Raw genomic sequence first — 17,408 nt, forward strand, 5'->3', positions numbered from 1 at the left:
CACACTCCAGGGGTGTTCACATGGCAGGGAGGGGGGCTTTTGGTCTGGGGAACAGCCCCTGGGCACGGCTGACCTCTGGGACTTCTAAAGGCTCATTTGGATTTGCCCTCAATGAACCGATGTGAAGGGGGGGCGGGAAGCACAAGGTGAATGTTTCGCCTAGGGCACAACATATCCTTGCAATGGCCCTGCCTGCCCCCAAGAGTTTACAATCCAAATATGAGACAAGAGACACCATATGGTTACAAACAGATGGAGGCGGGCAAGGAAACAGTGTCTGCCAGCATGCCAAGCAGTGGTAAACGCCCTTGTGTTCACTATTTTATCCCTATTATCCCAGGAAACGGGCACAGACACACCCCACAGAATCCATGGACACACACTACACCACGCGGCATGTAACCCGGCCACCCCTCCCCCGCTCCCCACCCGCATTGTCTCAGCGCCCCGCCCGGCCTCCCCGACACAGCCGCGTCGCGACAGTTGGGAGGGGGAGGGGGTTCCGGCAGCCGTAAAGCGACGCGCTGCTCACCGCCGCTTTTGCCCTTGCAGGCCGGGTGTGTGCGGCAGCGGGAGCGAGCGGCCATGGCAGCCGCGTCGCGGGGTGGTGGTGGCGGCGGGCCCAAGGCGCTGGAGCTACTCCGGGCCCTGCCCAGGGTCAGCCTGGTTAACCTGAGACCCAACCCCGGCGCCAAGAAATCGGTGAGTGCCGGGCGCAGGAGACCCGGAGCGGGCTCGGCCCGGGCCTTGGCGCTCCGATAACGGGGCTGGGCCCGCTCCCCCCAGGTACCCAGGCGGCCTCAGCTGCTCAGCGCTGATCCCCGGTTGTTGCAGGATCCGCTCTAGCCTGGACCGGCTCCTTAGCCCCGAGACCGAGCGTCTCTTGCGGTTTGCAGGCTGGTCCAGAAGCCCTTTCGGTGCCGTGGGGCCTTGGCGGTCAAAATCATGAAGCTGGCGTAGAAAATTATGGCTTCTTTTGGCCTTTAGGGTTCGTGCCCTTTTGGGTCCTTTCCTCAGCGATGAGACTGTGTATTCGCCCCCAGTGAAAGCTGAAATTCTCCTGTATTGGCTTGACTCCAGGATGTAAAATGCTAACAGATAAACGTTAAAGATGCTAAAGACGTTTGCTGGTACAGCTTCACACGCCTGACCAATATAGTTATGCCAACAGACGTCTGTAATGTAGATGTAACCATCTGTGTCGGTTTTAGAAAATTGCACACTTGAAACTGCATCACCAGTGCAAACTCTTAATGTAGATATTTTCCTCGACTGGAGTATGCCCACAGCAGAGGGTTTGGATTGATTGAACTACCTCAATGTAGTGCATTGGTGCAGACTTTTGAAACCTTTCCTAATGAGGATGGGCACAAAAGCCTCAATCCTGAAATTGGATCTTTGTGGGTGAACCCCTTTAACTTTTATGGGGTTGCGCCCAGGGAACCGTTTGTTTGGATCCAATTGCAGGATTTGAGTCAAGCGTTTTAAGATAAAATTTATAAGAAGAGCTGCACTATTAACTTGACTGTTCCCTCATGTCTCCCCACCTGTTCTGTTAGTGCCCCTTAATTGTGTGTATGAGGGGGGATGACTTACAAAAAGCTGAAGTAGGAAGTCTAAAATGTTGGTAGTTTATGTATTTGAAAATGTCAGATTCACAGTTCTCAGATGGTTAGGGATCGAGGAATATGAAACGGATCTAAAGCCCCAACCCTGCACAGTGTTCTGTGCAGGAGTCCAATTATGCAAAGTAGCTGATTTTTACAGTACCTAATGTTAGGTCATCTAAACTTATTGAATAAAAGTACAGTGAAAATACCAACTGTGTCATTTAATGGTGTCTTATTTAAATTGCTACTATCCTGACTACTATTCACATTATTTAATACATTAAAATAGCCTGAATTAACTAACAGACACCAAATAAAAATAGCCAAATGTTAAAATAAAGGGTTATGTGGTTCCCCGTGTAACAAATGCAAACTGAGAACACAATGAAAGGTAGTAAGAGAATGTGAAATGAATGACCAATACCTATGGTAAATGAGCTATTTTATAAATAGCATTTCTGGTGTAAATAACTCCAGTATTAATAAACAGTGAACAGCAAGTCAGTGACACAAGGGAAAATAAGGTTTAAAATGAGTGACATTCCTTATGATGTGCAGTTAATCAGATTATCCTATGAAGTAGAGGGTAATTATTCTTTTACACTATGTATAAAAACCTTGCTTTTAAAATAATCCTACGAAGTCAATGAGGGCATGTCTGTACAACACATCAGTTCATGGCAAGCTGTGGGGTAAATGTACAGCCCTCCACCCTTCTGTCCACTAACTGTCTTTGTGGAACCTGCTGCTGCACACCAAAAGTTCCTTCACCCAAACAGCAGTGAAAACTACAAACTCTTGAAGCAGTCTGATTCCGATCGGTCACATTCATGCTAATACATATATACAAAATTATTTTCTTTTCTTTAACCTCTTATTTTATTGTGAGATGGAATCTCTTCCTGCTCAACTTCCAAGTAGAATTTTCCTCACTCAGGCTTGGCCTACACTACAGTGTTAGGGGTAAAAGACAGGCTGAAATTGACAAGAAAACCAGCTCCCCAGCTGGGCTGCTGCAGGATCTCCATCCAAGCCAGGCTGTTGCCCGGGTTCCCTGCTGCACCCTCAGGATCCTGGCTCCCCACTCACCTCTGGGAGAATGGTAGCCAACCAGACTCTGGGCGCGGATCACCCTGCTGGAGGTGAAAAGTCCTGGGTGGTTGTCCCCTCCCTTCCTAGAGGGGAGCTGTGCAAAGCTGAGAGCCCTGGCTCTCATGCCCCCACACTGTCCCTCTTCAGTTGGTGGAAATGGTCTTGGTGGGAACATGCACCACTGACAGAAGGAGGGTAGTGTGGACATCAGCCATTGCAGTAATTATTATGGTGGCTTCAAGTTGACCTAACATAGGTCAATTTAAGATCGTAGTGTAGACATGCCCTAAGTGGGTGAGAAATCTCAGTAGGTTATCATTCAGGAGAAAGTATCTAACTCTCAGACCTACAATAATACCTAATCTCTTTTTATATAGCACTTTTCATTTGTTGATTTCAAAATGCTTCACAATCTTTTGAATGTATTTATCCTCATAATACCTCTGAGAGGTAGGGAAGTACTATTATCCTCATTTTACAGATTGGGAAACTGAGACACAGAGGCTAAGTGATTTTCCTAAGGTCACATAGGAAGTCTGTGGTAGAGCAAGGAATTGAAGTTGGGTCTCCCAAGTCCTAGACTAGTGCCGTAACCACTTAATCATCCTTGATTGATAACAAAATATTAGAGGTGAGAGGAAAATATAGTACTATATGGCTACACTACAAAACTTACAGCTCTGCTAATGCAGACGCTCTAAGCTGATAGGTGAGAGGTCTCCCATCAGTTTAATTACTTCAGCTCTCCCATCTACATTGCACTATCCACACTGGCACTTTGGCTGGTGTAACTTACGTTGCTTGTAGGGGGGCATGTGGCTTATTTACACCCCTGGGTGACATAACTTATACCAATGTAAGCTGTAGTGTGTACATATTCTTACTCTCACTTTGCACATATCCATGTAGACTTTCAAACCATTTGATTGGTAACTATCTAGAATCACATTTTGTTTAATATTCTCTCCTTTAATTACAGAAGTGGAAATGCTTAACTTTTCTCATCAATCTCCCCAAATTCATTAGAGAACAGTTTTATATTTCCTCAGAATGTACATTGCCAGAGCTTATGTATCTATAGTGTAATTAACTGAATTTATGAATTATTGCTTTCAAGGAAAAAAGACGTGGCCGTGGAAGACATGGAGGTAAGAAAAGTGGTCGAGGTCATAAAGGACAAAGACAAAGAGGAACTCGCCCCCGATTGGGCTTTGAGGGTGGCCAGACGCCATTTTACTTGATTATTCCAAAATATGGGTATAATGAAGGACACAGGTAAGTTTGCTTTCTAGATTTATTTCAAGTGGAATGTCATTTGCTTTTATCTTTCTTCTGATGTGGCAGTCGAAATCTAATTTTGTGAATGCAGCCTGAACATATGAGACACTCTCCCCTTTGTTCGTCATCTGTTTTCCCCAAAATTTCCCCACCCTCTCTCCCCCTTGTCACTTTCTGTAACTTTAAATCCATTAAAAGCAGCAAAGAATCCTGTGGCACTTTATAGACTAACAGACGTTTTGGAGCATGAGCTTTCATGGATGAATACCCACTTCCTCAGATGCATGCTGTTAGTCTATAAGGTGCCACAGGATTCTTTGCTGCTTTTACAGATCCAGACTAACACAGCTACCCCTCTGATACTTTAAATCCATTAGTCTCCCTCACTTCTCTGCCACCTTCTGAACGGCTCTCCCTTCATTTTCTACTCTCCATATTGATGACTTCCTGGTTACAACCTTCTACCCTCTTTTCCACACTTGACTGCTTTGTCTGTTTCTATCTTTCATCTGTATCTGCCCCACTACTCCTCCTGCTCAGCTCTTGCTCTCTCTCCACCTTTATTATTTTCCTTCGTGCACTCACTTGTCTTAATCTGAAGCCTTTTGAAAGACTCCCAAGGACCCTCATGGGCTTTGGATCAACCCCATTGGGTTCAACATCTCTACAAGATCACCTGCTCTTCCTTCAGCTCTTGGCCAACTAATCCTACTTACTCACTTCCACACCTCTAATCATGGTAAGTTTTTTCCATCTTTGATGATATACTCAAATGGTATAGTAGCTCCAGGGACCTTGAGAGATCATCTAGTCAAGCCCTGTGATGAGGCAGGATCAAGAATACTTAGACCATACTTGACAGATGTTTGTCCAGTCTGTTCTTAAAAACCTCCAGTGATGGTGATTCTACAGCTTCCCTAGGAACCCTGTTTCAGTGCTTAACTATCCTTACAATTGGAAAAGCTTTTATGAGTAGCTAACCTAAATCTCCCTTGCTACAGATTAAGCCTGTTATTTCTTGTTGTTATACTATCAGTAGACATGGAGGACAATTGAGCATCATCCTCTTTATAACAGCCCTTAACATATTTGAGAACTATTGTCTGGTACTCCCTCATTTGTCTATTTTCAAGACTGAACATGCCAAAGTGTTGGCTTAAAAAAAATAATAATAATAATTTCCCCAGAGGTTCAGGTTGTCTAAATCTTTTTATTTTTTCATTTTTATAGCTCTTCTCTAGGCTCTGTCCAGTTTTTTCACATCTTTCTTGAAGTGTGGCATCCAAAGCTACACATGCTACTGCAGGTGAGGCCACACCAGAGCCAAGTAGAACAGAACAGTTACCTCACGTATCTTACATAGTACACACCTATTAATGCACCTCAGAGTGATATTAAGCTTTTTCGCAACTGCATCTCATTGTTGGCGCATATTCAACTTGTGATTCACTCTAGCCCCCAGAGCCTTTTCAGCAGTACTTCCACCTAGCCAGTTATTTCCCATTTTGCTATTAATGCATTTGTTTTTTAGTTCTGAAGTACAGAACTTTGGACTTGTCTTTATTGAATTTCATTTTGTTGCTTTCAGACCAATTCTCCAACTTAACAAGGTCCTTTTGAATTCTAGTCCTGTCCTCCAAAGTGCTTGCAACCCCTCCCAGCTTTGTCATCTGAAGATTTTATAAACATACTCTCCACTCCATTGTCCAAGTCATTAATTAAAATATCAAACAGTACTGGTCCCAGGACAGATCCTGTGAGACCCACTAGATCCACACCCCCACGTCCCCCAGTTTCACAGTGAACTGTTGATAACTACTCTTTGAGTATAGTCTTTGAACCAATTATGCACCCACCTTATTGTAACTCAATCTACATCACATTTCCTTAATTTGCTTATAAGTATGTCATGTGAGACTGTGTCAAAAGCTTTACTGAAATCTAGATAAATCACATCTGTAGCTTCCTCCCTATCTAATAGGCCAGTAACCCTCTCAAAGAAGGAAATTTGGTTAGTTTGGCATGGTTTGTTCTTAAAAGATCCCTGTAGCTATTATTTATAACCCTGCTATCCTGTAAGTACCTACACATTGTTTAATAATTGATTCCAGTATCTTTCCAGGTATCAAAGTTAGGCTGACTGATCTATAATTCCTCAGCTCCTCTTTTTTTATTCCTCTCCTTTTTTTAAAGATATGTATTATGTTTGCCCTTTTCCATCCCTCGGGGACTTCATGAGTTCTCAAAGATAATTGGTAATGGTTCTGAGGTTCCTTCAGTTAGTTCCTTAAGTACCAAGGATTAATTTCATCAGGCCCTGCTGACTTGAATACATCTAATTTACCTAAATATTCTTTAACCTGTTCTTTATCTACTTTAGCTTGTCCTCCTTCCCCCCTTGTTAATATTGTGTTGAGTATCTGATCACCATTGACCTTTTCAGTGAAGATTGAAGCGAAATAGGCATTAAACTCCTCAGCTTTCTTGACGTCCTCTGTTGTTAGTTCTCCTTACCTGTTAAGTAGTGGACCTACTGGTTCCTTTGTGTTTGTCTTGCTCCTAATGAATTGATAAAGCTTTTTATTGCCTTTTATGTCCTTGGCTTGGTGTAACTCGTTTTGTGTCTTGGGCTATGTCTACAGTAGCACTTTTGTCAATAAAACTTCTGTCTGTCAGTAGTGTGGAAAAAAAACACCCCCTGACCAACATAAGTTTAATTAACAAAAGTACTAGTGTGGACAGCGCTATGCCAGCGAGAGACACTCTCCTGCTGACAAAGGCCTTGGCTACACTTGCGAGTTACAGCGCAGTAAAGCAGCTCGGGGCACCCTAGTTCACTCTTCATCCATGCTGGCAAGGCACGTAGAGCGTTCTGACTCCACAGCTACAGCGCTGTTGGTACTCTACCTCGGCAAGTGGAATAATGTTTGCTGTGCCCTGCTGGAGCGCCCCGGTGCCAGTGTGAATGAGGTGTTGCGTTACTGCGCTTCCATAATCCCCTTAAATCAAGTGGCCATTCTTGTCATTGTTGTGAAATCGGCTGCAGGAATGCAGAAATGCCCTTTCAGAGCTCCCTTTCGGAGAAGCTGGAGCTGCTTCAGCTCCGAAAAAAGCATTACTGTTTGCTGTGAGTGAGTGAGTGAGGGGGAGAGAGAGAGAGAGAGAGGCAGGTGGGGAGGGAGGGGGGGTCTGAACATACAAGACAGCATGCTGACACACTCTCAGCACCCCAAAAACCCACACTCTCCCCCCACATACACGAACACACTCCCTGTCACAGTCCACACACACCCCCCATTTGAAAAGCATGTTGCAGTTACTTGCATTGTGGGATAGCTGCCCATAATGCACTGCTCCCAATGATACTACAAGTGCTGCAAATGTGGCCATGCCAGTGTACTTGAAGCTGTCGGTGTTGACAGACTGCATCGCTTTCCCTACTGCGCTCTATGAAGGGGGATTTAACTCACAGTGCTCTACATCTGCAAGTGTAGCCATGCCCGTAGCTACCACTGCTCATAGGGGGGTGGTTTAATTGTGGGGGAGGGATAGATCAGTGGTTTGAGCATTGGCCTGCTAAACCCAGAGTTGTGAGTATAATCCTTGAGGGGGCCATTTAGGGATCTGGGGCGAAAATCTGTCAGGGACAACACTTGGTCCTGCTGTGAAGGCAGGGTACTGGACTGAATGACCTTTCAAGGTCCCTTCCAGTTTTATGAGAGAGAGCTACAGCTGTGCTGCTGTAAGGTCTGTAGTGTAGACATAGCCTTAGCCTCTCTGATTTTGTCCATTCACACTTGCACTGTTATTTTTTTACTCATCCTTAGCAATGTTCAGAACCATTGTCCTTGTTGACTTCTGCACCCTTCTGACTGCCCATAGTCTTGCTAACTTTCTTAACAGCAAAATTCACTGGATTCAGCTGAAGTATTCTACTCCATACTTTTTTCATTTCATCTTGCACTCTGTGCTCTGCCTATGCATCCTGCTTTGCTTCCTCCTCCCATTGGAATTTGTGTGCCTTTTCCATAACTGTCCTTGCTTTTGGAACACCCTTCCTCTTCTAGTGGGGCAATTGACCTCAAACTCTACAGATACTTTCTCATAATCCATGTCTGTCAGTCATTGATCTGCACATCACTGCTATCTGTTTTGCTCCAGTTAAAAATAAATCAGAACTTACAGGTTTCATGCACAACATGAAAACCATGTTTCTCCTTGTCTGTCATCATTTCTTGTGTAATTTAGTGTGCATGCTGTTTGGGTCCGTGACTTTCTTTTAATTCTGTAAAGGGTAATGCAAATTTATGGCACTAATATTTGTAATAGTGGCAAACATATACCACAGTTTTAGCCATTAAGAGCCACGTGATATATTGCATGTGTTGACCTCCTTCACCCTTGAGCTGTTTCTAATCTATGCTTGTGTATAAAGTCTTACTAAATATGTAGTTTGGTGTTTGTTTGGTTTTTTTTTAATGCTGATTTCGGTGAATATCCATATGTATGTTTCTGTTCTGTGGAATGAAGTGTAGGTAGCAGACTCGTTTTCATTACTAAAAGTTTTCTGTGTATATGCCTAACAACTAAGTGAATTTAATATGCGGTTAGTAGTGACATTTGATTAGAATTATGAAAACTTTTTTTAAGCAAGTTGCTTTCTTAATTTTTATTTCCAAATAGTCATCTCCCCCATCTTAACTTACCTTACCATGAAAGTGGATGAGCAGCACTTTCCACAGGTGGCTAGACAGAGACTTCCTGAATCAGCAGTCCAAAACAGGGAATGCTGAAGAACATCTAAAAACTAGGAGTTTCTCATTAATGTTAAATGTATCTAGTAAACTGCCTTTTTAATGAAAAATGATCCAGTCTTCTACAGTGACAGAAGTTTCACAGTAACTTGTGTTGTACAGTAAAACAATAGCAAAGTAAATTAGCAATGTGGTAAAGAGCCTGTTGTAACTCTACAACTGTTCCAAGAAACATGTCCTGTACTTAGAAATATAAATTTTGCCAAAATACAGGTAAACGGCCTCTTTGTAGCTGTGATTAAAATACATTTACCTCATCTGTGAATATACTCAACCAAATGGTATTTTGTTATCTTGTGTAAATGTTGATATTTGCTTAAATCCAAGCCCAACCTCTTGGAAAATGTCTGTCCAGTTTATTCTTACATGATAACAAAGGCCAAACATAGTTTAGTGTTTGTATGTGTTTATGGGTGATATACTTACTGTGCATATGTAATCAAACAAAATTTCCATCCCATATTTACAGTATTCTTCCTATTCTTAATCTCTGTTTTGGTCCCCGTGTATAAAAACAAGTGAAAATACTTCCAGGGCTTGAAAAATGTATGCCGGTTAGCGGAAGTCATAGCCTACTAGCCATAGAGAAAAATATTTGTGCACTAAAAGAGTTGTGTATTTTAAATACTTTGCTTCATTTAATTGTAATACTCAGCTTTCTATTTCATTTGGTTGTTAGAAATATAACTTTCTACTATGACTGATCATATAGCCAAATATATTATTTAATGAATTTCACAGGTATTTAAATACATCCATTCCAGTATCTGACTAATAATACAACTCACTGGATAACAGAGGCAAGTATTTGAATAACCTATTTGAAAGCTAGATTTTCACCTGTGATTCAGCCAGCCTGCTTATACTTTTTCCCTTTTTAGCCCCATTCCTTTTTTTAAGCTGATGGCTCTTGGCTGCAATCTTCCTGCTCCCCTTGAGTGTGTAGGGGAGTAGACTTGGCAAGCTGGTCAGTTGATTAGTTGTATAATGTCAGTGGTCTGATTAACTGATTACCTATTATTTGACTTGTCAGATATTCCAGCAAGAATGCCCTGATATAGTGGCTTGGCCTACTTCTTTGTGTCATGGTGCTGTTCTTCAACTTTTTTGAATTTCATTACATTGTGCGTCACATTTTTATGAATAAAAATAACTGAGTTAAGTAAGTTGGGTTTTTTTTTTGGGGGGGGGAGGGGGATGTAATTAGGTATATGTATTTATGTAAGGCTAAGCTTATTGGAGACCACAAAGTCTTACTCCTTTGTTACTGTTGTTATGGTAAATTAGTGCTTTAAAATATTTGACCTTTTAAAAATATATATTATTTGACAAATCAAATACCCAGCCATATGGGGGAGTGGATATTTACTCGGTATTTCCTTACCTTGCAGGGTGACATGAGGGATAAATCATTAATATTTGTGAGGTGCTTGCTTACAATAAACACAATAGAAAAGCAATTAAATAAAATTGTCAACTAGACATAAGATGAGAAAGAGCTCACATTGGAGTAGAATACTGAGGATTCTTTGCATATGCTTGTATGTCATTGAGTCAGATTCTCATGTGTCAACAAGGCTGCTGAGTTAAACTCATAGGAGAAGTTGTTGTCTAAAATCTTAACTTGCCAAAAAGCATTCAAACTTTCTGATTTCCTCTTCAGAATAACACTTAGCCTCTCCCTCTAGAACCCAGACAGTCTGGGCAAATTAAGCTGACCAGCTGCTGGGGATGTTACTTTGATGTGAATTGAACCCAGTGATAGCCAGTTATAATGTTTGGTTTCCTATTTTATAAAAGGGGAATAAAATGTACTTATGGATGGGCCTCTTCTTAAACAAAATTGCTTGGAACATTTAGGAAAGGATGGAAAACAGAAAAAAATTATTGTATCGTTTATTTGTCTCTTAACCCACTAAACCTGGAAGCTTGTTTCACTCTAACTATACTGAATTTCAGCTTCATATTTAGAAATTCTAAACTTCTTTGCTCTTCTTTGCCTTTTCTCCAGCCGCAGGCGCCAGTATCATCCCCTCAGTCTTCAAAAGCTGCAATACCTTATTGACTTGGGTAGAGTGGATCCCACTCAACCGATTGATTTAACTCAGCTCACTAATGCCAGAGGTGTTACAATACAGCCACTCAAAAGGGATTATGGTGTCCAACTAGTGGAGGAGGTATGTCTGAAATACACTATTAGTCTACCGGTAGTGTAACGCCTCCATTTTTTGTTTGGTTTCCCCTCTCTCCTGGAAGCATGACTACTTTTCTAAGCCGCAGTTTTATGTATCCAAATGGAAGACTAATTAAATTTATAATACCAAATCCACTAGAGGGCACTATATATTCATGAAAAGCTGGACTGTTTTATGATTTGCAAGCTGTTATTTTTTTCACTTTGGAATAGTAGTTAAAATTGTTAGAACATGTAATAGAATATTGTAGAATTGTGACCCAGCTTAGTTTTTGTATTTCACATTTGATGCTCTGTAGAGATGGATAAATATAGCTACCAGAATATTCAATTAACATTTAACTAATCTAAGCACATGCTGTAACTTACAGGGTGCCGATATCTTTTCAGCAAAAGTAAATATTGAAGTACAGATGGCATCTGAGCTAGCCATTGCTGCAATTGAAAAAAATGGTGGTGTTATTACAACAGGCTTCTATGATCCACGGAGTTTGGGTAAGAATTTCCCCTCATCTCCCCACTTCTTTTCTTTGGTGGAATGGAGTTGGTTTTTAAAAATCTAAATCCTAAATGTAGACAGCACTGGAAAGAGTCAATCATCTGTTCTTTTTGAAGATCCAGTAGGAGCTCTGTTAAATCAATGCAGCCTAATAGAGATCTGCTAGACAATTATTCTCCCTCAAAAGCAGTACTTGCTGAGTTTTCCATTATTTACTGTTTGCTTATCAGCCCTACCCAGTTAGTGATGCTATATAAATTATTCTGTTTAGGGAAAAAACTACATTTAAGGAGTTTGCAGATTTGGAGTGCAAGGTTGCTTTAGTAGGGGTCGGGAGGAACATGTTAAACTGGCTGAGTTCTGCAGGTTTGTTTGTTTTTACAATTGTATCTAATGAACATTATGTCCATTATTAGATGTAGGGAAAATATTGACAGTGAAAGTTGAAGTGCTTGAACGCTTTTTTTTTTTAAACATTCATAACAAAATGCAAAAAATAACTGAGTTAAGTAACTTGGGGGTTTGTGTTTTTTTTTGTAATTAGGCGTATATATTTATCTAAGGCTAAGCTTATTGGAGACCACAAAGTCTTACTCCTTTGTTACTATTATGGTAAATTAGTGCTTTAAAGTATTTGACCATATTCCTGGCACTCCTCTTCTAGGAAAACAGTCCATAGGGCAGGAGAGGGGAAAAGAGCCAATTTAAAGCAAAATACAGATTTGAAATGTATTTTTTAAATTGTGGTGATTTGTTTTGGGTTTTTTTTGAAATAGCCATTTTATTAGGAAAACAAAATTTGAGGAGCGTGGAATCACCTTTAAACAAAATAGCTATCACTTTTTTACAGAGTTTCATTGAAGAGTGTGGTTTCTGCTTGGCTTGAGTCTGTGCATGTGAATGTTGGGCAAGATATAATCTACTGTATTAATGGTGGTTGCATGCATGAACTGGAGGCCAAACATGATCCTTATTAGGGCAGTACATTTGAGAGAGTTCTCCATGAGCTGAAAATAAACAGCTCTGATATATGAAGTGGTGATGTAGCTGTGTCGGTCCCAGGATATTAGAAAGACAAGGTGGGGAGGTAATGTCTTTTATTGTACCAACTTCTGTTGATCATCCGTCATGTGTCTCTAGCCCTGATATAACAGTCCTAACCTACAAGCAAGGCCTTTAAGTACATGGTAATCTTACAGTTTACATTATTGTACCATATCTTTCTTTCCAAAGCAGGCATGCTATACAGTAACTCCTCACTTAAAGTCGTCCCGGTTAACGTTGTTACATAGCTGATGAATTAGGGAACATGTTCATTTAAAGTTGTGCAGCGCTCCCTGCTAACATCGTTTGGCAGCTGCCTGCTTTGTCCACTGCTTGCAGGAAGAGCAGCCTGCAAGGAAGAGCTAGCTGGTGGGGGCTTGGAACCAGGGTGGACTGGCAACCCCCTATCAGCTCCCTGCTCTCCTAAGTTCTGTGTTCTGCACTGCCTTGCAGGCTATCAATCAGCAGTTCAGCTGTCCCTCCCCCACTGCCATGTGGTGCTCCTGCCCTCTGCCTTGGAGCTGCTCCCAGACTCCTGCTTACTGTACAGGGGTGGGGAAGAGGGAGGCTAATGTCAGGGTGTCCCCTTCCCCCCTGCTCCTGCCTACCCCTTCTCCATATAGAGCAGGGAGAGGACAGGGATGGAGAGAGACAGAGTGCCTGGGGCAGTAGCTGCTGTCTCAACTTCCTGATCCATTTAAAAAGACAGTGCATTTAAGAGTGGGTCAGCTTACTTAAAGGGACAGTGTGCCTCTCCCCCCCCCCCCCCAGGGTGTGTGTGTCTGTCTCTGCTATGCTGTCTCCCCTCCCATGTGTTTGTGCTGCCTTGTGTGAGAGGCTACATTAATAACAATGTGTTAACCCTTGAGGGCTCAGCCAAGTACTAGTTCATCATTTAGCAGCCAGGCATTCCCTGGGAAATATCCCGTTCTCTAACTTCACCACCTCAACCATCAATACTGTTCACAATCATCATATCTGTGAACAGTATTAAATTGTTTGTTTAAAACTTATATTGTGTGTATATTTATATAATATATAGTTTTTTGTCTGGTGAAAAAAAATTCCCTGGAACCTAACTCTCCCATTTATATTAATTCGTATGGGAAATTGGATTCGCTTAACATCGTTCTGCTTAGTCGCATTTTTCAGGAACATAACTACAATGTTAAGCAAGGAGTTACTGTACATATTTATTTAAAACATTTTTCTTAAAACAGTGGTTCATGCAGATGGTTTTAAATCGGGACTATAAATCAGTTTTTCCTTTTAAACAATATTTTTAACTGATTCATTTGGTTTATTGCATTTGTATAATTTAATTGATGTCTGGTATCCCAGAACAAGAAAATATGGAGAGATTTGTCTCTAGTTTTCTTCCTTTCCTCTGCATGAGTTTGTGGCAGGTAAATAATCTAGCAAGAGATTTCAGGCATATGGTGTACTTGTCTTTTGAGGAAAGGAGGCATCATCTAATGCTTTTGAACCTTGATTAGGAAGTACTATTACCTACATCTTTCTTTCTCTTCTTTGCTTAACTATAGAGATTTTGTGCAAGCCAATACCTTTCTTTCTGCGTGGCCAGCCTATTCCAAAGCGAATGCTTCCACCTGAAGATCTGGTCCGTTACTACACAGATGCCAGGAATCGTGGGTATCTAGCTAATCCATCAAATATTCCAGAAGCCAGACTTGAACTCGCCAAGAAATATGGTTATGTTTTGCCAGACATAAGTAAAGATGAACTTTTCCGAATGCTGAGCACCCGTAAGGACCCTAGACAGATTTTCTTTGGTCTTGCTCCAGGTTGGGTGGTAAACATGAGTGAAAAGAAAATCCTGAAACCAACAGATGAGAGGTTGCTAAGATACTACAGCTCATGAATTCTGAGACAACTGCAGATGTACAGGAAGCATCTGGATATGAAATAATGGATTAGAAGTGAGATTTGTTTTTTTAAACACATTCTTATTGTACTAGTCAAAACATTAATATACATTTGTGACTGGGTAATGCTACAGGTACATCTCTTTTCTATATTGAGTCATAATACCGTGTAGTGAATAGTCTTTCAAGAATAAAATACACATTCTGACACATTTTTCTCTTGCTGTCATTTACTATTTGTTTCGTTGGTTTAAAAATATTCTGATGCTGATTTTATTCTAGAGAATGCTAGTCAAAGGAATAGGTTGTAGCAATAATTTTAGCTTTCACTTATTCCTCAATCCCAATTTTTAACCTTGATTTTCAACTAACATTTTAAGGCTTCTAAAAAAAAAAGGTGAGAGGGGACTAGTGAAATGCATCTTGCTGTAAAGACATTTCAGAATTCTTAGTATTTTAATCAGTGTGTTATACAAAACTGAATCCTTAACACTTTGTGAGAAAGATCAGTATTATTCCCATTGTACAGCTAGTGTTTCTGAAGCACTGAGAGATTAACTAACTTTCCCAAGGCCATAGTGGTGACTTAATTGGTCAGTGGCAGATATGGGATTAGAACATGAGCTACTGACTATTGATTTAATCAGATGTCTAAAACCAGTTTAGAGACACATTTGTGTCTAATCAGGATTTTCTGAATTAAACTAAAATACTATAGATAGAAAATCCAAGCACAAGTGAAAATATATACAAAAACAAATATCAGCAAATGTTGCTATTATAGCCATTGACTGTAGATCAGATGCATATATATTAAAATTAGGAGTTTAAGGATGGTATAGCAGATGGGACACTGAAGTAGAACTCTATTTCTAGCTCAGCCACAAACATAATATACAACTCGGGGCAAACCAGTTAATCTGCCCTGTGCCGCAATTCTCCATATCTAAAATGGGAATAATTCTTTCTGATTTCCCCAGGGTAGTGTTAGAATAAACACCAGTAACGATTGTGAGATACTTGGATACTAGGGTGATGAGGGCCATAAGGACCTAAAATAGAAGAGCGAGAGATGGTATTGGAAGTTGCAGAAATTCAAGTGTTGAACAGATAGCATGAAATATTTGTCATCTTACTTTTGTTCTGAAGTTTCACTATTTCAGTAGGGTGATTTTACATTCCTTCACACACACACCCCCCAACATGGGGTAGCTGAAAATTATAATTAAAACTGAAGCTAACTAGCTAGTTAAGAAATGGAATTTTCATCCTATGGGGAAACCCATATTTGAGCACTCTCTCTTGTCCTGAATTGGGACAAAAAGACAAAATATCAAACAATTGTGGTATGAAAATTTTTTTTTTTTTTTTTTTTTTTTTGTGGCCAAGATTAATGTTAAATGACAGAATTGTACAAGTCAGAGTGGGAACAGCAACAGAAACCTACAAGCTTATAAATGGAAATCTACAAGGGAATACTATTAGCCCTACTTGGTTTTCCATTACAATAATTCTCCATTAGGAAAGCTGAAAAACTTCAACAAAACCAAAAATTTTCTTGATGAAAATTGTTTTTTTTTTTTTGACAACCACATTTTCCAACAGAAATGTTTGTGTGAAAATCTTTTATCAGCTCTACTTTAAACACTATATACTAATTTGAAGTAATATTACCAGCTGGATGCAAAGCACTAGGAATCCAGGACACTCGGTATAATTTCTAAACACACAACAGATTCTGAGGACTCCAAGCTCCCTACCATTTGCTCGGGAGAGGTGAGCAAAGTAGTACAATGAAGCAGTTGGGACCTAAGTTCATCAATAAAGGCTTGACCCAACTTCCACTAAGTTGATGGAAAGATTCTTATCTATTATAATGGAAGTTGGATAATGCCCTAAATAGGGAGAAGCTGTTGGATATCTCTGCAGAGAAGAAAAGGAAACATGCCAGAAAGAAAGTGGAAGACCAAGAGACAGGAGTGCTGGAACAATTTTTATAGTAGGGGGTGCTGAGAGCCATTGAACCAAACCGTAAACCCTGTATATGATGGAAACCACTTCAAGCAAGGGGATGTGGCAGCACCCCTAGTTCCAACACCTATGCCAAGAGATATATGAACAACATCCCACTTTCCCAATCTAATTTTCAGGTGCCTGTGGGAATCCTCAGTATAGACTCCTGTAGCTATCAAACCATCCATTATCCTAGGACAAGCTTCCGATTGCCCAAACCCTCCTGTGCTCCCCCAGTCCAATCCCATAAGTTTCAAGCCCCTGCTGTATGCTTTAGAAAATGTTCTTTTCTCACCTTCCTCACCCCCTCACCTCACTCCCCAATATCCCCTTTTTTTCAGAGTGGAGAGATGGATGAAACTTGGTGTTTATCAACCCAGCTTTTTGGGCTGCTCAATAAGATCAGGTCGAGTCACAAACTAAATGAGAAGAACCTTTTTCACACCTTCCCCACACTCCCAGTGAAATCTCACTGATTTTGACGATCTCTGGTGGAATCAAGTTGACATTACCAAAGTAACCTACACGTTTCCATTGTCCCTGCTCAATGTGCATTAGATGCTAAGAAATAACTGATTGCCCCCACCCCCAGTTTCCAGTTTGTTAATAAAAGCTGGAATATTCCAAAACACTGATGTAAAACTGGAAGATGAATAGCAGGAATTAGGTCTCAATGCTGTTAAAGTGAGCATTTTTATAAGGTGCACAACTTTTTTGGCATGTTTTTAAAAGTAATCCCTTGTTCCAAAAAACATAGCTTCTGGTTAAATAAATTTCTCATTTGAGAGGTATCCTGTTCTGCATCCTGATGATTGTTGGTTTGGAAACTTAAATGATAAGTGACACCTTTTTTATTGTTACTACAGTACTAGTTGCTCCATTCTGGAGGAGGGAAGGCACAGCAGGGAGAGAATATTTATTGCCTTCCCTTATTTGTGCCATAATGTTTCTGTTTTTATGAATCAATTCACAATTGTA

At 40.7% G+C, this 17,408-nt stretch overlaps 1 protein-coding gene across 1 annotated transcript; it reads left to right on the forward strand.

Moving 5' to 3' along the window:
• Positions 1-535: 535 nt before the first annotated feature.
• Positions 536-14,630, forward strand: MRPL15 (mitochondrial ribosomal protein L15). The gene is made up of 5 exons (XM_030553092.1): positions 536-702; positions 3,820-3,977; positions 10,806-10,971; positions 11,360-11,483; positions 14,076-14,630. The coding sequence occupies exons 1-5, from the start codon at positions 586-588 to the stop codon at positions 14,411-14,413; spliced, it is 903 nt and encodes a 300-aa protein (XP_030408952.1). The 5' UTR covers positions 536-585; the 3' UTR covers positions 14,414-14,630.
• Positions 14,631-17,408: the final 2,778 nt, after the last annotated feature.

This window comes from Gopherus evgoodei, chromosome 2, assembly GCF_007399415.2.
Source record: "Gopherus evgoodei ecotype Sinaloan lineage chromosome 2, rGopEvg1_v1.p, whole genome shotgun sequence".
In the NCBI taxonomy this organism is placed as follows: Eukaryota; Metazoa; Chordata; order Testudines; family Testudinidae; genus Gopherus; species Gopherus evgoodei.

What these genes read in the sequence shown, in the direction of transcription:
- MRPL15 (XM_030553092.1), top strand. Translation starts at nt 586, where the DNA reads ATGGCAGCCGCGTCGCGGGGTGGTGGTGGCGGCGGGCCCAAGGCGCTG. An exon ending in ACCCCGGCGCCAAGAAATCG is followed by an intron (nt 703 to 3,819) that starts GTGAGTGCCGGG and finishes ATTGCTTTCAAG; the next exon opens with GAAAAAAGACGTGGCCGTGG. An exon ending in GTGTCCAACTAGTGGAGGAG is followed by an intron (nt 10,972 to 11,359) that starts GTATGTCTGAAA and finishes TGTAACTTACAG; the next exon opens with GGTGCCGATATCTTTTCAGC.